This window comes from Podarcis vaucheri, assembly GCF_965113315.1.
Source record: "Podarcis vaucheri genome assembly, chromosome: 3".
Taxonomy (NCBI): Eukaryota; Metazoa; Chordata; class Lepidosauria; order Squamata; family Lacertidae; genus Podarcis; species Podarcis vaucheri.
In genome coordinates, this window is record NC_138761.1 from 20,408,134 (window position 1) to 20,430,342 (window position 22,209).

At 47.8% G+C, this 22,209-nt stretch overlaps 1 protein-coding gene across 1 annotated transcript in view; it reads left to right on the forward strand.

The window, feature by feature from the left end:
* The window catches only part of LOC309529317 (cullin-9-like), a 59,452-nt gene that overhangs the window by 31,738 nt on the left and 5,505 nt on the right, over positions 1 to 22,209 (forward strand). Inside the window, exons 12-37 of the mRNA XM_082217179.1 lie at positions 409 to 646; positions 1,764 to 1,869; positions 3,119 to 3,346; positions 3,713 to 3,803; positions 3,889 to 4,060; positions 4,386 to 4,491; positions 5,125 to 5,220; positions 5,873 to 6,048; positions 6,538 to 6,671; positions 6,773 to 6,958; positions 7,239 to 7,354; positions 7,912 to 8,094; positions 8,454 to 8,611; positions 9,066 to 9,304; positions 9,461 to 9,637; positions 10,026 to 10,171; positions 12,578 to 12,686; positions 13,827 to 14,023; positions 14,111 to 14,382; positions 16,292 to 16,655; positions 17,562 to 17,702; positions 19,962 to 20,126; positions 20,234 to 20,397; positions 21,048 to 21,141; positions 21,642 to 21,716; positions 22,097 to 22,207. Coding sequence (XP_082073305.1) covers positions 409 to 646; positions 1,764 to 1,869; positions 3,119 to 3,346; positions 3,713 to 3,803; positions 3,889 to 4,060; positions 4,386 to 4,491; positions 5,125 to 5,220; positions 5,873 to 6,048; positions 6,538 to 6,671; positions 6,773 to 6,958; positions 7,239 to 7,354; positions 7,912 to 8,094; positions 8,454 to 8,611; positions 9,066 to 9,304; positions 9,461 to 9,637; positions 10,026 to 10,171; positions 12,578 to 12,686; positions 13,827 to 14,023; positions 14,111 to 14,382; positions 16,292 to 16,655; positions 17,562 to 17,702; positions 19,962 to 20,126; positions 20,234 to 20,397; positions 21,048 to 21,141; positions 21,642 to 21,716; positions 22,097 to 22,207 — 4,244 coding nt within the window. The remainder of the gene's footprint in view (positions 1 to 408; positions 647 to 1,763; positions 1,870 to 3,118; positions 3,347 to 3,712; positions 3,804 to 3,888; positions 4,061 to 4,385; positions 4,492 to 5,124; positions 5,221 to 5,872; positions 6,049 to 6,537; positions 6,672 to 6,772; positions 6,959 to 7,238; positions 7,355 to 7,911; positions 8,095 to 8,453; positions 8,612 to 9,065; positions 9,305 to 9,460; positions 9,638 to 10,025; positions 10,172 to 12,577; positions 12,687 to 13,826; positions 14,024 to 14,110; positions 14,383 to 16,291; positions 16,656 to 17,561; positions 17,703 to 19,961; positions 20,127 to 20,233; positions 20,398 to 21,047; positions 21,142 to 21,641; positions 21,717 to 22,096; positions 22,208 to 22,209) is intronic.

The following is a 22,209-nucleotide window of genomic DNA, read 5'->3' on the forward strand; positions in this document are numbered from 1 at the left end:
CCCCCCCCCAGCTGCTGATATCACTGGACGGGATTCACCTAATGAGCCCCATCAGTGAAAGCTCTTCAGAAGGATTTATGGTTGCTCAACTGGGCTTCCCGCCCCTCCCTGTGCCCCAAATTGGCTTGGGGAAGGACTGCAAGACCAGTGTATGGTGTGGGAGGAGGGATCACTCCATCCAGCAAGCTGAAATGCTTGCAGAGAGTGTGATACTCTTTTCTCTCTCTAGGAGAGTGAAAGACGTGAGGCTTAAAACCACCTTGGCCCCAGCAATTCCTCATGTGGCTTTTCTAATCGTACTCAACAAGGCACGATCACCAACTAAGATTCTTCCACGACTCATTTTGGGAGAGTGCCATTTTAACTCACAGGGATCCTATCCTCATCTCTCCTTTTCTCCCTCCCCAGAGTCTGAGACCTCCTTTGAGCTGAAGGACATGGATGTCCCCACCCTGCTGAAAAACCTCCAGGAGACCAACTTCTCCAAGGAGGTGGTGCTAGCCCTGGAACGCTGCCTTTGTGATGAGGGTGTCTGCCCCGAGGGCAATGGAACCGAGCTTTTGCCAGACCGTGAGCACTTCTTGATGTTGATGAAAACCCTTGAACAGCTGGGAGCTGAGAAGACTGTGCAGATGGGCATGCTGAGGTGAGCTGGAAAAGACGGAAGCGCGGCTGTGCCTGGGTCAGAGGCTGCAAAAATGGTGGGGGGACTCGTGCATGTCATTGTCATTGGGTGGAGAGGGATGCTTCAGAAGAGTGTTAAGGCAAATTGGATGCAGGGAGACCAATGTCCCTTGAGTAAAGGTAAAGGGACCCCTGACCATTAGGTCCAGTTGTGGCCGACTCTAGGGTTGTGGTGCTCGTCTTGCTTTATTGGCCGAGGGAGACGGCGTACAGCTGCTTCTGGCGAACCAGAGCTGCACACGGAAACACCGTTTACCCTCCCGCCAGAGCAGTACCTATTTATCTACTTGCACTTTGACATGCTTTCGAACTGCTAGGTTGACAGGAGCAGGGACCGAGCAGCGGGAGCTCACCCTGTTGCGGGGATTCAAACCGCTGACCTTCTGATCGGCAAGTCCTAGGCTCTGTGGTTTAAAGCACAACGCCACCCGCGTCCCTGCCCCTTGAGTAGTGGTTACCTAAATTGGGGCATCTTACCTTTCTGGGAACAGACCAACAAGCGTCTTAAACTTGGCATAATGCATGGGAGGTTGTCAGACTTGGGGAGTTGTTGGCTAAGCAGCCTACGTTTATAGATTTTCATCTTCTGTTAGATGTGGAAACCTGTAGAACTTCTTAAAACTTGGAATCCGGGGATTTAGGACTCCACGAACAGGTAGGTTCTCCAGCAGAGACAATGTAGGGAAGCTGTAGTCCTTCAGATCGCATGTGAAGGAACTAAGCAGAGGATACTGGTGTTGAGAGGTGGCTTTTATGACCAGAATCATGAGGGGGAAAGCTTGGTGGTTTGCTGTAGCTGTTACCAAACATTTTCGGGGAATTCTCAAGGCAATCATGTGCTATGACGGGGGTGGCATTTCTTGTAAGAGTTGTAGTGAGCTTGACTTGTGGAGGAGTCTCTGTTCTATAAGGTTCCTGAGCATCTTAAAAGCAAAGGGAAAAGAAGACTTGTCCTGCTTTAGAAAGAGAGACATTATTAGAATGGACTCTTGAGCTGCAGGGGCAGCCCTGTTGCACTTGGGTCCAAGACAAGGCAGAACTTGCTGTTTTCCCTCTTAACCGTTTTTTGTTTGTTGCAGGATTTTGAATAAGTTTTTGGACAGTACCCAAGAGGATGCACTGCCCTGGCATGAGTGCATTGAGCCCTGCCTGTCCTCTCTGAGCGCCAACAGCAATGACCGGGAGGTGAGGGACTCAATTGGTATATGGCTTGAAAGCAAGAGGGGCTGGTGCGGTGGAAGTCATTTGAAGATCGTCCAAGATGAAGAATAATATTGAGCATCTGTATTGCATACCGAGTTGCAAATCCCTAACCAAATTTAGTCGACGAAAAGCAATTTTTTTGTCCTGCTAGAACCTCACATTTAAAATTTAGAAGTGTGTTGGCGAAACTCATGGTTTCAACTCTGCAGCCAGGGCAACTGAGTCACCAGGGATGGGTGTTCTGGGACTGGCAAATGTGCATATGGATAAATAAACCAATCCAGTTGCACGTCAATTGTCAATCATTATTTCAGTCCATCCTTTTAAACAGTTGCTCTCCAGGTCACTTTAAGCAACCATATTGGGGAGCTTTACAACAGGTTGGGCTTCCTTTGCCTTTCTTTGCTAGGCATGTGTGGTCGGAATGGACTTAAAATAATAAATATCTGTTTTGTGGCTTGAAACCTATCTGAGTTTGTGTGTAAGTAAGGCTGCTAGACTGTCAACTTGCCATGGCAAATTCAAGGAATATAAAAACTTAGCTAAATGAAAGCGAGTAGCTGATTTGGTGGGGCTAACCCAAAAGACCAGACATGCCTGTTGAACAAAAATACAAGGAAACCCCCACAAGGAAGGTCCTAGAGCAGGAATGAGGAACCTGTGACCTCCCAAAGGACTACAACTACAGTCATGCTGGCTTGGGGCTGATGGGAGTCCAACAACATCTGGAGGCTACAACTCTCCATCACTTTTCTAGGGAGCTTAGAATCCATTCTTGTAATCACCTCACACCTCCCTTCCAGAAGCAGGAAACAATGCTCCAGGTGAGTCTTAGTGTGCTTCTGTGTGGTCTTGCACACAGATCAAAGTCTGTCCATAGATTGAATAGGACTAACTGGGGCGCCATCTTCCTTCATTAAACTGAAAGCCAGAGTTTACAGAATTGGAACTGTGCCAGAGTGCAGCAGAGCCAGAAAGCCACAAGCATGTAGATGCATTTGATGCTGTCCATTGACTTCTGGTCTGACAGCATTTTCCCACTGGGGGAAATTTGGAGACGAAGCCTTAGGCCACCTGGGGAATATATCAGGCGACAGCTTAAAGAAGGGAATGGAGATGCAGAGGATGGCTGTGGCTTCCCCAGAGCTGTCCAGAACGTTGTTGAAGAAGCCGGTTGCAGAACCCAGCCCTGTGCTCCACCATCTTGCCATTGCTGTCTTCTCGTCTGTAGGTTGTGCAGGAGTTCATTCGCTTCCTGCATCGCCTGGCCACCACAAACAAAGACTGTGCCGTGGTGATGAGTCGCGTGGGCACAAAGGAGGCACTCACCAAAGCGATGGACAGGTACAACTCCAATCTGCTGCTAGTGACGGAGCTGCGTGACCTGGTGACTGACTGTGAGAAATATGCCAGCCTTTACAAGAAGATGACCACCAGCATCCTGGCTGGCTGCATCCAGGTGACTCTTGAGACCAGGGTGGGGTAATGAGGCTTGGGGTGGCTGGCCAGGTAACTGGAGGGAGGGCATGGGGTGTCAGCAACCTGGCCAGTTATGTCTGGTAAACCAGAGGAGGTCAGCCTGAGATTGGTGGTCCTCTTTTGAAGCTCTGGGGATCTGTTCTCTTCTCCATCCCCCATAATACATTTGACTTGCTGCAAATGGTGGAGCTCCCCTAAAAAGATGCTTGGTGAATTTCAAGGCTCTCTTCAGCAGTTTGGGCTACTGAAATTGAAGGGATCAAAAGCCAGATACTTTGTTCTGATCATGCCTTGAGCTCTACTAAGAATGCCTCTGTTTGTTCCTCTGCCCCCCTTGCTCTGACAGATGGTTCTGGGTCAGATAGAGGAGCACAGGAGGAGCCACCAGCCTATCAACATCCCTTTCTTTGACGTGTTCCTGCGCAACCTTTGCCAGGGTGAGCAACTCATTTGGGCAAGGAAGCAAGCGGCGGCTGCATCGGTGTGATGCCTGATCCAATTCAACTTTGCTTTTTGGTCTAGGTTCCAATGTGGAAGTGAAGGAAGACAAGTGTTGGGAGAGGGTGGAAGTCTCCTCAAACCCCCACCGAGCCAGCAAGCTGACGGATAGGAACCCAAAGACATACTGGGAATCCAATGGCAGCACTGGCTCCCACTACATCAATGTTTACATGCATCGTGGAGTGGTGGTCAGGTGGGTCCTGGTGGGGTTCACTGAGGAATCTCTTTGCACAGGTTGGGTTGGGGGATTTCCTAGGCAGCAAAGTAAGGGTGGGCTTGACTGCGTTGGTGCAGTTGGCACCTCTAAGGTTTTAGGGAGAAGCTCACCTGGCTGCTTGGTTTTCTTTACGAGCAATTCTCGGAGAACAGAGGTGAAAACTGTGGATATTTTTCATGCCAGGTATATTGTGAAACGCTTTTGGCTTTCAGGGTAGATGACCCCACCAGCTTTGTGGAGGGCACTGGGATTCCTCCAGGGGTTTAGCTTGAACGCTTGTTTCTTTTCTCTCCTGGTGTAGGCAGATGACTCTGTTAGTGGCCAGTGAGGACTCCAGCTACATGCCAGCCCGGATCGTGGTCATGGGAGGAGAGAACTCTTCCAATATCACTACCGAGCTAATTACTGTGAGTGCTGCAATCTTTCTGTAAATCTGTACTGCTCTGGCCATGAAGGGCTCACCATATTGCTGCACCATATTGCTGCAGTCTGGGCCCAAATTATCAATATTTGACATACAGCATGCATCTGTGTTGAATTGCCTAACACTGGAGTGATTACCTATTGGAGATTTCCTATTTCTACTGGACCTGCCTCTTGCCTACCTGCCTTTCCTTATTTCCTACTGGCTATTCTACCCTTCTTCCCATCCCCAGCTATTTTTAATGGTAAATTAGAAATTACATCAATGAGCAGGGAAAGATTTAGCTTGCCTTATTGATAATGCAGAAAAATGAATGATGTTTTCTCCATCACAGAAGACTTAACATCTATTGAGAGGATAGTCTCTTTAAATTTCTCTTCCCATTTCTGTCCTATGGAGCAGCTTCCTGATTTCCCTAAAAGCTGCCTATGTACCTTTGCTGTGGTGTGAGTTGTTTGGTTTTACATTCTCTACAGTTGTAGTGAGAAGGCCTCTGGTTCTTTACATCAACGGGGGGAACACAGAGAAGAAGGGTGTGCACAGGGGCAGGGGGGTGGATTGTTAACTGCATTAGCACTTCTAGCTCAAGGTGAGACTCTGGCTCTTTTCCTTACAGCTGAATGTCCTGCCATCAGCCAGCAGGGTGGTTCTTCTGGAGAACATGGCCCGCTTCTGGCCCATCATACAAATCAAAATCAAGCGTTGTCAGCAGGTAGGGATGTACAGTGGAATGGAGAGGAGCTTTGATATAAGACATCCTGCACAATTAGTTTCCGCACATTAATAGGGCATTTATTTTGAATTCCCAAGCTCACCCATCCGCACACCTTCTCTCAAAATAGCATTAGTGTTTCTGGAATATTGCATTTTCCAAGCATTTGAAGGATTGAGATCCGTACCTGAGAAAATGCAGCGCTTCTCAAGGAGGAATAGATTTGCCGTAATGACATTGTGGAATGTTGTTAATGTGAGTGCAGAGGGTATAGAATGTGAGACGACAAGTGACAAATAAACAGCTTAACTCTTTGTAGCTTGGTCACATTCTGATAGTTTTTCATGGATGCTGCACGGTTTTTTGGAACTTTTTTGGTTCGCACAAACATTTTGCAGCTCCTTTACAGCACATCTCATATGCAGAAGAGCACGGCTATCTTTCAAAAGACAAAGAGCAGCTACTACATAAAAGAGTGTAAAACACAGTACTCTTCTGTGTTAAGTGGGTGGAATATGGCTCTCTTATTGTTATACCATAACTTGGAGAAATATGTTCATGAGTGTGGGTGGGGCAAATTTTGATCATATGGAAATAGCGAGTTCCTTCTTTATACACATTGCCTTATTGGAGAAGTCCATGTCGTTCTCAGGGGGGCATTGACACTCGCGTGCGTGGCATCGAGGTGCTGGGCCCCAAGCCCACCTTCTGGCCCATCTTCAAGGAGCAGCTGTGCCGGCGCACGTACCTCTTCTACACCACCAAGGCCCACACCTGGTGCCAGGAAATCGCGGAAGACCGGATGCAGCTGCTGCAGCTCTTCAACAGGTCTTGCCCTTTCCCTGGGGCCGCAGGGGGGGAGGGGCAGGGGTGTCCTGCGGGGCAGGGAGGGGTCTCCCTCTTGCGCTGGGAGGGGGTCCACATTCCCAGCCCTTCCCACGCTTACCCCAAGACAGGGTTTCCCAAACTTGGGTCTCCAACTGTTGATGGACTATTCCCATCGGCCCTGCTCATACGTCCTGCTAGCTAGGGATGATGGGAGTTGTAGTCCAAAAACAGCTGGAGACCCAAGTTTGGGAAACCCTGTCGGAAGATATCCATCCTGCTCTTCCCCACTTTCATCTCAGTAATAATAATAATAATTTTATTATTCATACCCCACCCATCTGGCTGGGTTTCATGTTGTTCAGGCTCCTGCCCTGCTTTGTCCCGCACCCTGTGCAGGCATTGCTTTTCAGCCCATTTGCCCCTGACCTCCATAGGCCTCCAAGCGTCGCCCAAGTCAGCAGCTGACCCTCCACCCCTTTGCCCTTTCAGGTTGAACAGTGCCTTGCGCCATGAGCAGGTCTTTGCCGACCGCTTCCTTCCCGACGACGAAGCTGCCCAGGCCCTGGGCAAGACCTGCTGGGAGGCACTGATCAGCCCTTTGGTGCAGAGCATCACCACTCCAGGTATGGCATCTCCTTCCTGGCACAAGTCCTCAGGAGCCACACCCTCCCTCCCCTCCCCTCTCCCAGCAGCCCTCCGTGTTGACTCTTTCCTGCCTTTCCAGATCCCAGCGGCATCAGCCCCCTTTCCTGGCTCCTGAGCCAATACCTGGAGAACCTGGAGGCTTCCCGGAGCGCCCAAAGCCGGGCGGCCATCTTCAACTCTCGCGTCCGGCGCCTGAGCCACCTGCTGGTGCACGTGGACTCCAGCAGCCCTGAGGCCGAGGAGCTCAAGCCCCCCGTGAAATCCAGTGAGTGTCTCCCCATTCCCTGCTTGGGCAGATGGGCAGCCCAGGAGGGGCAGGTCCCCTTTCCGAACTGAAGGTGGGAAGGTCACCGCAGGGGAGCCTCTGGGGGCCAGGCAGACCTTGGCAGGAGCAAGAGTGTCTTTCGCGTCCGGGGCTGCAAGGGGGGTGGCGTTGGAGGGAGAACTGGGGAGGGAGGAGAGCCCTCAAGGTCCCGTATAGTCAGAAGTGGGTGCCTGGGTGCTCCGGTCCCCGTGGATAACGCCGCACAACCCCCACTTTGCAGACGGGAAGAACGGGAAGAACAAAGAGTCGAGCTCTGGGACTGTCAAGGCAGCTGTGAAGAAGCCCAGCAGCACCACTGGAATCACCCAGTGCTGGAAAGGGGTGGTCCAGCAGCAGGTAGGGGGAGCAGAGGACCAGGCGCGAAGGGGGGCGCCAAGCAGGGTGAGATGCGGCGTAGCGACTCTCCATTGCTGCAAACAGATGTCTTCCTGGCCACGTCTTCCATGGCAGACCATTCACTAGTCCTGCTGCGTTGTTCTCACTGTGTCTGCATGCAGCTGCTTTCCTGCCTATTAAGGAGTTACTGGGAAGGCAGCCTTGGGGAGAGCTAAGGCTTGGGGAGAGCTGAGGCTGCAGGACAGGACTGGGTGTGGACCAGACTCTCCCAGGAAAGGGGGTTTCCTGGCTCCAAGCTCTACGTGGTGCTGCTAAATTAGGTGGGAGCCTCGTTCTGATTTTGACACTTCTGCCCCAGTTCCAGTCACATGCCCAGACTTTCCTGACGACTGACAGCCAATCCAAAGATGAGCTAAAGGGTGTTTAGCGCTACCCAGGACAGGCAACCAGCCAGGCATCCCTGCCCGCTGGAAGACTTCCAGGCAGGCCCCAGGGAGCCAGAGAAGGGCGTGTGGGTTGCTCTGACCCTGTTGTGCTCCTGCCGTCCCTCTGCCCAGGTGAAGCTGTTCCTGGAGTCCTCCTGGCAGGCCCCGGACTTTGTGGAGCGCTACTGCAACACCTACCTGCGCCTCCGCACCGCCATGGAGGAGCTCTTTGGGCAGCAGATGTCCTTCATGCTGGCCCTGTGCCACGGCTTCTCGGGGGGTCTGCTGCAGCTCTCCTTCCTGACAGCCATGCATGTGAGTAAGGGCGGAAGGGTGGGGGGCACGGCCTAGTCACGGGGGAGCTCATTTGCAAGAACTGTCCCTCTGACACCCCCCCCCCCGGATCTGCAGGCAGCCTGGCCTTGCCCCTTGCACTTCCAGGGATGTCAAACGTGGCCTCATCTCAGAGCCTGCTTGGCTCCCCTGGCCTGATCACAGAGCAGCCAGCCTCCCCCTCTGGGATCTTCCCCAGATGCCTTGTCCATCCCCTTCCCTGGAGGCGTTGCTGCTGGTTTGGAGGGAGGAATCCCCCTCGCCCCCCCTCTCCCTTCATGGAAACTCCACCTGCTGCCTCTCCCGGCTTCAACTGGTGCCTCTTGCTCTGTGGCCAACAGGTGAGTGAGCAGTTTGCCCGCTACATCGACCGGTGGATCCAGGAGAGCTGGGCGGACTCTGGCAACGTGGAGACTTTGCGGCGCCTGCAGCAGAGCCTGGAGCCCGTCCTCTTCCTGGCAGGCCTGGAGTTGGCCAACACCTTCGAGCACTTCTACCGGTGAGGAGGCCTTCGTGGGGCAGACATGTGGAATTGTACTGGGGAGGGCCAGAGCTCGGGGGGGGGGGGGGAGAGCAGCTGCCGTACAGGCAGAAGGTCTTGGGTTCAGTCTCCAGGAAGGAGGGAGATATTCCTGCCCGAAGCCCTGGAGCCACTGCCAGTCAGTGGAGGGACCAAGGGACCTGGCTCAGTCCAAGGCAGCTTCCCATATTCCCAAGGAGCTGCTTATCACTTTGTTCTGGGAGACGGCGCAGGAGTTGGGCAGGAAGTGGTGCAGCCTGTTCCTGGCACTTCCATAAGGAAGAATGACTTGAGAGCACCAGTTCAGCTGCTGGGTTCCTTCCTTCCTTCCTTCCTTCCTTCCTTCCTGGGTCTCTTGTACGTGAGGCTGGCCTGCCCTGCAGGAGGGGCGAGGGGGTCTGGGCTGACGGGTCTGCCCTCTCTGCTTGCGCAGGTACTACCTGGGAGACCGGCTCCTGTCTCAGGGCAAGACGTGGCTGGAGTGTGCGGTGGTGGAGCACATTGGGCTCTGCTTCCCCAACCGCTTCCCCCAGCAGATGCTGAAGAACCTGAGTGAGCTGGAGGAGCAGCAGCAGCAGTTCCACCTCTTCCAGCTGGAGCAGCTCGACAAGCACCTGCTGGAACTCGACCAGGACGGGAACTGGGAGGCGGAGGAGGAGATGGAGGAAGGAGGAGAGGTGAGAGGCGAAGGAGGGGCCAGCAGGGCAAAGCCCCATCCCTGTGGACCACGCAGGAGGTCCTCTGCCCCCAAGGCCTTTGCTTCCTCCGCTGACACTGCCTGGGCAGCCCCCACTGTCCGCCAAAGCCACAGACCTTCTGTATTTCCCCAGATGGTGGAGGCGCAGCAGCTGTTCTCTCGGGAGGAAGAGGCCGAGGTGAAGGTGCTGGCGCTGTCTCCACGCTGTTGGACCATCTCCTCGTTCTGCTACCTGGAGGATCCTGCAAGGTTCTTCCCAGAATCCCTCAGTCAGCACCTGAGCAAGTTTGCTGACTTCTACACCCAGAGTGAGTGCCAGGCTGTTCCTGAGCCCAGCCCTGCCTCTCTCAGGCTGAGTTTTGGGGGGCAGGTGGACCCCACTTTTACCCAAGACTCTGAACTTGGAAATGAGAACCATCAAATTTTCTATAAAGAAATGATGCAAACCTTCGCAGGGAGCTGTGAGTCTTTAAACCATGCTTTGAGAGAGGCAGCGTTAAGAGGTTCATAATCTTTGGAAAATCTGGCTAATCTACGGAACGTGGGATGAGACAATTAAAAAAAGAAGATTTGTGTTTTGTTCATGCTTCTCCAACCGCAGTATTGTGATATCCTGTCCTTGAGTAGAGAGGCAGAGAGAGTGTTGCCCGTCTTGCTGCAGTATTTCTCCCTGACCGTGGCCTTTGTCTTTCTCAGGTCAGAGCCGCTTTGGGCTGGAGCACACCAAGCCGCGGCGTTTGCAGTGGACGTGGCTGGGCCACGCGGAGCTGGAGTACCAGGGCTGCCTCCTGCATGTCTCCACCCTGCAGATGTACATCCTGCTCTGCTTCAACACTGCCGAGGTCTGAGACTCCCTTCATCCCCACTTGCTTGCCATCAGCAGGGCATATTCTGTGACTTAGAAGCAGTCACCCTCTGAATTTTGCACAGCAGAGTTGAAAGTCCTGCAGGATGGGAACTGATCCTTGCAGATCCTAAGGATCCTCCCTGGGACCCAGCCCCTGTTAAGCAAATGCTGGATGTGCTCTTTCGGGAGCTTACTCTGCAGATCCGTTTAGCCTGCCTTTTGTCATAGAGCCAGGATCTTTTGTGCATGACTAGAGTGGGGATGGTGGGAAGTTTGGGGTGGAATTAGATCAATGGCACTAGATTATAGAATTGTAGAGCTGGAAGAACCTCAAGGGTCATCTAGTCCAACCCCCTGCAATGCAGGAATCTTTTGCCCAGCATGGGACTCGAACTCACAACCCTGAGATTAAGTGTCTCTCCCAACTGAGCTACCAAGGTGGAGGGTGTTCACCAGCCTGTGTTTAGCCAGATAGCTTATCTGATTGAGGCTGTAGGTGGCTTCTGGATCCTGTTGCTGAGAATTGAGCGGCTGCAGGCAGTTGTTGCCCGAATTCAGTGAAAATGTTAAGACCTACAGAATTGGTGAGAGCTTAAGGTTACATATTCTGAGACAGACAGCCAAGAATCCTTCACCCCAGAGCCTCAGCACTGGAGTTTGGGACTTGGAAACATTACTCCATGCTTTGCAATGGTGCTGCAGTCCTGGTGCGACCTGGGCTGAGTCTTCCTTCATTGTACTGGGCATCTCTTTGCCTGTGAGCTCTTCTTCCTTGGGAGCACTGTAAACAGACCAGCATGATGGCCTAAGGCGCAGGACCCTGAAACCCGGGGGCCAAATACAGCTGTCTAGTCCTCAGAACGTTTCCCGAGGCCACACACCCCTCAGTGGTCCCAAATGTGTGTGTGGCTGGAATCCATTCTTCTTCTTTTACGTATAAGTTTTATTTTTGCATTTTCTATTTTACATAAACAAATGAATTAAATGTATAAGCATATCATCCCTTTCGACTCCCCCCCCCCCCCGTTGTGGTTTTTAATGTAATAATTTTCCTCTCTGCATTTCTTTCATTACTTCATTTTTATAAATCCTTTGTCAATCCATAGTTCAAATTTTTACTACAAGTTTTCTGTCAATCCTACCAATGTATGTAATTGTTTACAATAGCTTTTCAAATAAGTTACAAACTTTCCCCATTCTTTATTTAAAGACCTCCTCTTCCTGGTTTCTAATTCTTCCCATAAGTTTTGCCATCTCAGCATAGTTCATCAATTTTGCCTGCCACTCATCTTTGGTCGGCGTTGTACCATCTTTCCATTTTTGGGCTAGCAGAATACGCGCAGCCGTGGTCGTGTACATAAATAGTTTCGTCTGATCCTTTGGGATCTCTGGTCCTATAATACCTAAAAGAAAAGCTTCTGGTTTCTTAGGAAATGATATTTTCAACATTTTTTCCCAGTTCATTGTACAGTGGTACCTTAGTTCTCAAACTTAATCTGTTTTGGAAGTCCATTCCAAAACCAAAGTGTTCCAAAACCAAGGCACGCATTCCCATGGAAAGTAATGCAAAATGAATTAATCCGTTCCAGACGTTTAAAAACAACCCCTAAAACAGCAATTTAACATGAATTTTACTATCTAATGAGAACATTGATCCATAAAATGAAAGCAATAATCAATGTACTGTACTATAAAATAAATAAGACATGTAGATGATAAAAATTAAAATTAATTATTTTTCTTACCTGCACTGATGATAGTTGTTGTTTGGATGGGGGGCTTTTATCCATTTCCACTGTCACACAGTCAATCAATCAGTAGCTGAACTGGGTTTCACACAGTCACAAACACAAATTAACCGAAAAAGCCTCAAAAACAAAAACGCAAAATAAATAGCAAAAGCAAAAGCACCAAACTTAATCCGTTTGACTCCTGAAATGTTCAAAAACCAAGGTGCAGCTTCTGATGGTGCAAGTGCCTCAGAAACTATAGCCGACAGCTGCATTGGATGTTTGGCTTCTGAAAAACGTTCGAAAACTGGAACACTTCCAGGTTTTCAGAGTTTGAGAACCAAAGCGTTTGAGAACCAAGGTACCACTGTATATCATTTCCCAGAAGTATAATGTGTAGAAAGTAGCTTACTGTTCAAAGGTAAAATGTACACTCATTGTTCTGCCTACTTTTGCCTCTAGACCCACCTTCATTAGCATGTGGGCCTTGGAAGCTTCTCCGCTGACATAAGGGTTCCACCCTAAAAAGTCGGTTTTCTTTTATTGCATTTGCAGTATTCCTTGCAAGAACTCTGGGGCGAAAGTCTAGATGCCCCAGTATATCTTTGCTTCTTCCTTTTCCTCTGTGTACTCACCTTCATTTCCATAAACCCCCCCCTTAATTTTCCTAGGAGGTTTCAGTGGACACACTGTTACAAGCCACGGATCTTTCCCCTGTCCTCCTGCATCATGCGCTGAAACCTCTAACAAATGAGAATGGGATCCTGACCCAGAGTCAGAGTAAGTGTGGGGTTCAGAGGAGGAGGAAACAGGGTGGATAAAAATTAAAAAATCAGATTTTTTTATTTAAAGCAGATTTTTCAAATAAAATGCTTTTGGAGGAAAAATATTTCTAAAGATAGTTTTCTATTTAAGTTACATTGTAGTCCAAAGGCTATTCATCAGGAAATAAGGATTTGTTTTAAGTTTTTCACGTGTGCTAAAACTCAGTCTAAGGTGGTGGTGTTTTTTTTAAAACCATTTAACCACATCAGTTAACAAACATGGATCCATATGCTACAATGTTATTGTTTTAGTTAAATAAATTGTTTAAATTGTTATTAAGGAAATGATTATTTTTCTCCTTCTGATAAAGTACAGCAGAAAAGTAGTTGTCCAAATATAAACAGTTAACTTACTAAACCTCACAATAATCTCATAATTATCTGTCAGTGTATTTCTAATAGTACTGTGGTGCCTCGCAAGACGAAAAACTCGCTAGATGAAAGGGTTTTTTGGTTTTGCGTTGCTTCGCTAGACGAATTTCCCTATGGGCTTGCTTCGCAAGACGAAAACGTCTTGCGCTTTTTTTAAAGCCGCTTGAAGAGGCGCAGTTGCGACGGACCGTGCTTCGCGAAACGAAAAACATCGCAAGACGAAAAGACTCGCAGAACGAATTCTTTTCATCTTGCGAGGCACCACTGTATAACTAAATCAGTAAATTTTGATATAACTGTAAAAAGTACTCTGAAAATTTATTCTTCCAAAAATGAAACCTTCCTCTGGTTGTAAATATTAAGATTATACCAGCAAGAATGAGTCTTTCTGTAAAAAAAAGAGATTTAAATTGATTTGATTTAAATCAAATCCACCCTGGGAGGAAAGGACCTTGATTCCCTTGGGAAGCTATCCCAGCAATGTGGGTGGGATTTTGACTTCCGCCGCCTGCCCTGCAGCAGTTAAGTTTGCCATGCCGGATGGTGCAGATGAGGAGAACTCTTTTGGTTAAGCATTGCAAGAGGGGGAACCTGTGTCGTGAATTGAAGCCCCGTATTCTTTTATTGTACCTTTAATATTTTGTTGGAAGCCGCCCAGAGTGGCTGGGGAAACCCAGCCAGATAGGCGGGATATAAATAATAAATTATTATTATAATTATATAGATGTCTTGAGGCTGAACGAAGGGACATTGAGCCAAATGTCCGGCCAGCGCCTGTGGCTGTTGCCTAAGCAGACCTACTTGAATGTGGAAGAGAACGAGGGCAGCGCTCTGGAGAGGAAGAGGAACATCATCTGCTGCCTCCTTATCCAGATCTTGAAAGAAGAGAAAGAGATACACATTGACAACCTGGTGTTCAAGGTATGGAACGCAGGGGCGGGGCCTTACAGCGCAGTCCGACTGGTAGGTGAAGCGCAGGGACTAACTCATTCCTCTTGCCTCTCCCAGGTGATCGATGCCTGCCAGAAATGGGAGTCTGGCTCAGCTCTGAAATTCTTGAGCTTCTGCTGCAGCAGCACGGATGTCCTGTCCTGCATCCTGCACTTGCTGAGCCAGGGCTACATCCTGCGCCAGGAAGAGAACCCGCAGCTGCTGGAGTACATCTGCGCTGAGCCCACCACACCTCACCGGGGCCAAGCTCAGCTCATCTTCCAGAGCACCGATTGCCAAAAGGCCAAGGCTTCTTCTGGGACAGACCCTGGCAACAAATTGCCTTTCAGGTAATGAGCTGTTTCGTTTTTAAATTAATACTTTTTTCAGTGATGATGATGATGATGATGATGATGATGATGATGATGATGATAATAATAATAATAATAATAATAATAATAATAATAATAATAATAATAGTTTTTAATTATTTATACCCTGCCCATCTGGCTGAGTTTCCCCAGCCACTCTGGGCTGCTTCCAATTGAGTGTTAAAAACAACATAGCGTTAAATATTAAAAACGTCCCTAAACAAGGCTGCCTTCAGATGTCTTTTAAAGATAAGATAGCTGCTTATTCCCTTCACATCTGAAGGGAGGGCGTTCCACAGGACGGGCGCCACTACCGAGAAGGCCCTCTGCCTGGTTCCCTGTAACCTCACGTCTCGCAATGAGGGAACCGCCTGAAGGCCCTCGGTGCTGGACCTCAGTGTCCGGGGCTGAACGATGGGGGTGGAGACGCTCCTTCAGGTACACAGGACCAAGGCCGTTTAGGGCTTTAAAGGTCAGCACCAACACTTTGAATTGTGCTCGGAAACGTACTGGGAGCCAATTCATTTTCCATATTCCATTCAATTTACTGATACAGTCATGATCATCGACTTCCCTTCCCCATCCTTTCGTGGTTCTATAGAGTTACCCATTATATGACTGCATATTCTGATTTCTCCATAAGTTTTGTTCTTCTCCCTCCTCATCATATCTTTATATACTTTAAACTGTTGGATTTACTCCAACCCTGCTAACGTTTTAACCTGTTTAACATTATTCTTCATAATAATATCAGTGCTTTTTTTCTTTAAAAAAATGTTTAGGGGTACTCTCATTTTGACTCAAGAAAATCACCATTTTACAGTTCATATCGGGGGAAATAAATACAGTAAATGGTCAAAAGTACAGAGATTCACAAAATGTTTAGGGGTATGCGTACTCCTGCGTCCCCCCAGGAAAAAAGCACTGAATAACATAATAATAATAATTTATTATTTATACCCCGCCCATCTGGCTGGGCTTCCCAAGCCACTCTGGGCATCTCCCAACAGAATATTAAAAACACGATAAAACATCAAACCTTAAAAACTTCCCTACACATACTCTGCAAACATTTCCCACTCTTCCTTAAATACTCTTACTTCATTAGTTAAATTTGCTGATTCGACATATTCCCATCAATTTCATCTACCATTCCTCCTTTGTTGGTGTTAATTCCCTCTCTCCATATGTTTCATTTTAACATGTCACATAGCAGGGATGTAGGAGCCTGCCTGCCTGCTTGTTGTTTGTTGGTATCTTCATGAACTTACCTAAAAAGATAAAGAAAACAAAAGACTGAGTTAAGCATTTGAAAAATCTATTGAAATCAGACATTATAAGTTCACCTTAGGTTGGGTAGTTTGCAAGTCTCTGTGGCTTTGCATAAGGTTTTGTATTTGTCTCAGAAGATTGATAAAGAATGTGTAATTATTTTGGTAATTATTGTGTGTGTATTAGTCGCCAATGTGTTGCATGAGTCGTACTAAAGGTAAAGGTAAGGGGACCCCTGGCCATTAGGTCCAGTTGTGGCCGACTTTGGGGTTGCGGCACTCATCTCGCTTTATTGGCCGAGGGAGCTGGTGTACAGCTTCCGGGTCATGTCGCCAGCATGACTAATCCGCTTCTGGCGAACCAGAGCAGCACACAGAAATGCCGTTTACCTTCCCGCCGGAGCGGTACCTATTAATCTACTTGCACTTTGATGTGCTTTCGAACTGCTAGGTTGGCAGGAGCAGGGACCAAGCAACAGGAGGTCACCCCGTTGCGGGGATTCGAACTGCCGACCTTCTGATCGGCAAGTCCTAGGCTTTGTGGTTTAACCCACAGCGCCACTGTGTGTCCCTATGAGTCGTACTACTTGTTGTGATAAAGCTATTCTTGCCTTCAGGTTGGATGCCTTTGGCCTCGGCACAGAACAGGTTCTTATGGAGACGGTGCTGCTGCCCATGGGGCGCACCATGAGCCAAGATGAAGTTGGGGTGCTGATGAACCAGACAGTGCAGAGGGTCTCAGATACCCTGAGTGTGACGGCAGATGTAGCCCAGCATCTGCTTATACACTGTAAATGGAACGTGGATGTTCTGATTCAGCGCTACACAGAGGATCCAGAGGTGCTCCTGTTCTCCTCAGGGATGCAAGTGCGAAACCCCCAGGAGCCCTCGAGCCCTGTCACTCACTGTCCAGTCTGCGTGAATCTGCTGAGTCAAGATGACAACCCACCTGTTCTCTGCTGCATGCACTACTGCTGCAAGGTGAGGTCCGGCTTCCCTTACTGTCCTGACGGCAGGTATCTGCTTTCATTCTTGCCATTCTGGTCTTAGAATATAGAATATTGTTGCTTTTTGACATTGGGTGTCCCATCCTTGTTCCATTACAGTGGTACCTTGGTTCTCAAACTTAATCCGTTCCGGAGGTCCGTTCCAAAACCAAAGCGTTCCAAAACCAAGACAGGTTTTCCCATAGAAAGTAATGCAAAACAGATTAATCCGCTCCAGTCTTTTAAAAATAACTCCTAAAACAGCAATTTAACATGAATTTTACTATCTGACGAGACCATTGATCCATAGAATGAAAGCAATAATCAATGTACTGCACTATAAAATAAATAATAGTATTGTAGATGATCAAAATTAAAATATGTTTTTCTCTTACCTGCACTGATGATAGTCATTATTTGAATGGGGGGCTTTTATCCATTTCCGCAGGCACACAATCAGTCAATCAGCAGCTGAACTGGGTTCCGCACAGTCACAAAAACAAATTAACTGAAAAAGCCACAAAAACGCAAAATAAATAGCAAAAACAAAAGCACCAAACTTAATCCGTTCCGGAAGTCCGTTTGACTTCCGAAATGTTCAAAAACCAAGGTGCAGCTTCTGATTTGGTGCACGTACCCCGGAAAAAATAGCCGACAGCCGCATCGAATGCTTGGCTTCTGAAAAACGTTCTAAAACTGGAACACTTAATTCCGGGTTTTTGGCGTTTGAGAACCAAGGCATTTGAGAACCAAGGTACCACTGTAGTCCTATTGGTTTTGGTGTAAATCTCCAAAACTCTCCCCCTTGTGGGCGACTTGTAGCATTGCTGCCTGTGTTGTTAATACTGCAGATCCCTAGATCCCATGTTTTCTTCCCTCTCATTTTTTCTTCTTCAATTAGTCCTGCTGGAATGAATACTTGACAACACGGATTGAACAGAACCTGATTCTGAATTGTACATGTCCCATCTCTGACTGCCCTGCGCAGCCGACTACTGCCTTTATCCGCTCTATTATTTCCTCCAAGGAGGTCATTGCCAAGGTAGGCACAGGGGTTCTGATGCGCAAGCTCAATCTATCAAAACCTTCTACACACTAGGCAAGAGCTTCATCTTTTCCTTATGAGAGAACACCTGTTGTGTCCTATAGCCTGGGATCTGAGTAATAGGTCAAGCCGTTAATCCTTTTAATTTTAGCTATGCTAACTCTCCCATTACTCAGCATATTGCTTGCTAAGATTTCTCTGTTGCTAAGTACTTAATTCGTTCTGGAGGTCCGTTCTTAATCTGAAACTGTTCTTAACCTGAAGCACCACTTTAGCTAATGGGGCCTCTTGCTGCTGCCGCACCACTGGAGCACGATTTCTGTTCTTATCCTGAAGCAAAGTTCTTAACCCGAGGTACTATTTCTGGGTTAGCGGAGTCTGTAACCTGAAGCGTCTGTAACCCGAGGTACCACTATATCTCATTTGCTTGAGACGTTTTGAGCTGTCTGCCCTGCAGGCACCTGTTTGTTAGATCCTGTGTACAGTCAGACCTCATGTTGCATCCGCTTCAGGTTACGTCTTTTCTGGAAGTACCAGAATGGGTTACTTCCGGGTTCGCCGCTCACACATGCGCAGAAGCGCTAAGTTGTGCTGCGCACGTGTGCAGACGCAGCACTTCTGAATGCGAATGCTTCAAGTTGCGGACGTGCCTCCGGAACAGATTACGTCTGCAACTTGAGGTTCTACTGTACAGGACTCATGGACTGACTTAGTGAATGCCTTTTTCCACTTTAGTAGGGAACTGGGATAAGTTGTGTTTCACTTCCTTCAGGTTCATGAATAGGATTGCATCCGACTTCTGCATCATTAATTTTGTGTGTGTGTGCTCTAAGAATACCCGAATCTGATTTTTTAAAAAACAAATTCTGCAGATTGCCATATTTGCTTGTACTGTACTATTCTGATTGTGCTCATCAGGAGGGATGTTTGGAAACCCCACCTCCTGATCACTGGAAATTGTGCTGAGCACACTTCCTTTTTTCAGTTCTGCCAGGTCACTAGGCATTGCGGAGCCCACCGCACTCTCAAGCCCTTTAAGTGCTTGAAACATTTTGAAAAAAAACTAAAGTGAGATTTTCAGCATACCCAGTCTGGTATCTGTTTTTGGACTTGCATTATGTGATCATGGAGTTTTAGAATACACATAATCCTATGATACGTCAAGGAGATCACATTTAAGTTTTTGTACTCATATACCTGATTAACTCAGGTTGATAGAACATCTTGCATCTTCAGCATTTATTGGCTAATACACATCTCAAACTAAAACCTTGGAATTATGTTAGACAGAAGCTATCTTCTGAAGGAAGTCTTTGGTGGTCTTCACCTCAGCTATCCTTCGGGGTATAGAATATTTTTGTTGAAACTGGAGATACAGTTCAAGAAATCCTAAGAGTGACACCTTCCTGCTCTTCAATAATGAGTTGAAGCCTATGATCACGTTAGGATAATGTCAATTACATTAACTGAATCAAAAATTCTTCTGCTCAGTTTTTAACTTCTTCAGAAGACGACCAAGCTTCTTACAGTGTTTAGCTGAGAAGCATAATAGTACATTGCAAAATTCAGAAGGGTTAGCCTTTCCTTAAAACCATAGTAGATATTCTGGGCGGCTTATTGTTCTGTCTAATATTAATTAATATTTTTGCCATGACACTAACGCCTCCTGTAGCAATTGGACTATTATGATTAAACTGAGAAACCTAGGTAACACATTCTTTTTAAAGGTGGCGATTATCCCTTATCCTTTGAAAGTCTGAGGAAAAACTATTGTTGAAGATCACTTTGTATTTTTTTGGTCAGCAGTTCATAGTCCCAGAAAGTTGCTCTAAATCTGGCACGAGATTAATCACCGTGGCGCTGTGGGTTAAACCACAGAGCCTAGGACTTGCCGATTAGAATCCATTGCGGTTTGAATCCCTTTGACGGGATGAGCTCCCGTTGCTTGGTCCCTGCTCCTGCCAACCTAGCAGTTCAAAAGCCCATCAAAGTGCAAGTAGATAAATAGGTACCGCTCCGGCGGGAAGGTAAACGGTGTTTCTGTGTGCTGCTCTGGCTCGCCAGAAGTGGCTTAGTCATGCTGGCCACATGACCCGGAAGCTGTACTCCAGCTCCCTCGGACAATAAAGCGAGATGAGCGCCGCAACCCCAGAGTCGCCCATGACTGGACCTAATAGTCAGGGGCCCTTTACCTTTTTTTAACTGCTAATTGCACAAGATCTCCAGAACTGCCACTTGTGTGTTTCTTTTCTGCAGTATGAGAAAGCGCTCCTGAGGGGTTATGTTGAATGCTGCTCAAACCTGACCTGGTGCACCAACCCCCAAGGTTGCGATCAGATCCTCTGCAAGGAAGGCCTTGGCTGTGGAGAAGCCTGCTCAAAGTGCTCTTGGATCTCCTGCTTCAACTGCAATTTCCCAGAGGTAAGGCTGAGATGAACCATGGAGGAAGTGCACCTGCCTCCTCACAGGACTTTTATCCTGGTTTTTTTGCCCTCCCAAGTCAGCTTGGGCTCTGTAATTCCTTGCAGGCTCACTATCCCGCCAGCTGCAGCCATATGTCCCAGTGGATGGATGACGGTGGGTTTTATGAAGGGATGACCGTGGAAGCCCAAAGCAAGCACCTAGCCAAACTCATCTCCAAGCGCTGCCCGAGCTGCCAAGCTCAAATAGAGAAAAATGAGGGCTGTCTGCAGTGAGTGCCTTTTTGTTTATTAGCTTATTTAGTTAGAGGGCAGAAGAATGATACAAACTTGGATTGCATGGGAGGTGCCCCCAAACTTTCTTTGGCTTCTTGTCTGATGCCGCCTTAGTTGTACATAACATGCATACTTTTATTTGTATGCTACCTTTCCATAGCTGTAAGCTGCCTTGAGCGTGATTTTAACATGACAAAAGCCCCCACATAATTGCGAGAACAAAAATAGTCACAAAGAATAAATAAAACATCAAAAAATACACAACCAAACAGAACAATTTCCACATAAATCGTATGGGGAAGGTATAAATGAAATAAAGATACAGAAATTTAATATCAGTAACAGCAGCAACCCCGCACGCACCAAAATGCCCTAAACAATAACCCAGCCCAAGAGTCTGTTCAGCAGCCTCAACTTTTGTAGCTGGAGTCAGTCATGGGCCTGCCTCCCAGGCCATGTGGGAAAGCTCTGCAAGGCTGGGTCTTCCAGGATTCACAGCCAAGCTTGCTTACCCCTGCACAGCGATCCCAGTGCAGCTAAGGAAGAGAAGGCAGGCCAAGAAGAAGGCCTGATCTGGCCATCAGGAATTAATTTTCTGGCCATTCCTTATGCTTGAACTAACCAGAATTATTTCTGTTCTACGCAGTATGACTTGTGCCAAATGTAACCATGGGTTTTGCTGGCGCTGCCTGAAGCCTTGGAAACCAACCCACAAGGACTATTACAATTGTTCCGCTATGGTGAGTTTAGTACAGGGCATACTTTGTGTCTGGTGCTGTGTTATTTATTTGTTTAAATTCATCACTTGCCCTTAAACCTAAGGTTACAACAATTTAAAATCCAACATTAAGAACCGCCTTGTCTCCTTTCAAACCGACCCGGACCCTGTGATCATCACGTGAGGCCCTTCTTTGTGGGCCTCCTCCATGAGAAGTCCGGAGGGCAGCAACACAAGAACGGGGCCTTTTCATTGGTGGCTCCCTCTTTGTGGAAGGCTCCCCACAGGGAGGCTCACCTGGCGCCTTCATTACAATTATTGAGGTGTCAGGCAGAAATATTCCTCCCAGGCCTTTGGCTAATCAAACAATCTGCCTTTATTTGGGTCTTGTTTTGTTACTACATTGTGTATTTGTGTTATATTGTAAACAGCCCTATGATCCTCTTGATGAAGGGTGATTTAGAAATTTAATAAATAACAATAACTCCAGGTAACTTATTATTTCCTGCTTCTCTCCCTCAGGTGAGCAAAGCAGCTCGACAGGAGAAGCGTTTCCAAGACTATAATGAAAGGTGCACCTTCCATCATCAAGCAAGGGTGAGGATCGCTCCCCTGTACTTCGGGGACAAGGAACATAATCCAGCCCCGGTGTCTGCTCTTCATCAAGTTTTACCATCCAAGAATACTTCATAGGCAGCTGGTCCTAGTATTAGTGGTAGAAATTGTCCATGAAAACCACTTGGGCTTCTGTCACACAGAATTTGTGTCTGCCTGTCTGGAATAGTAACACTTGGCCAGCTTGCCAAATCTAACATCTCTAGTCCAAAAGATTGCTTCCTGTGAAGAAATAGGATTGGTGGCCGTAATAGTTTGGTTGTAAATCAGTGCCTTGAGAGGAAGATTGGGCTCATGTCTGCAGATAAGAAGGGTTCTTCCTGAATAGACAGGATTGCCGAGACTCTTCCTTTTCATTGCAGGAATTTGCCATGAACTTGCGAAATAGGGTTTCCACTGTCAGTGATGTGCCACAGATTCGGTCCTTGACGTTTGTCGTTGACACCTGCAAAATGCTGGAACAAGCGCGGAAAGT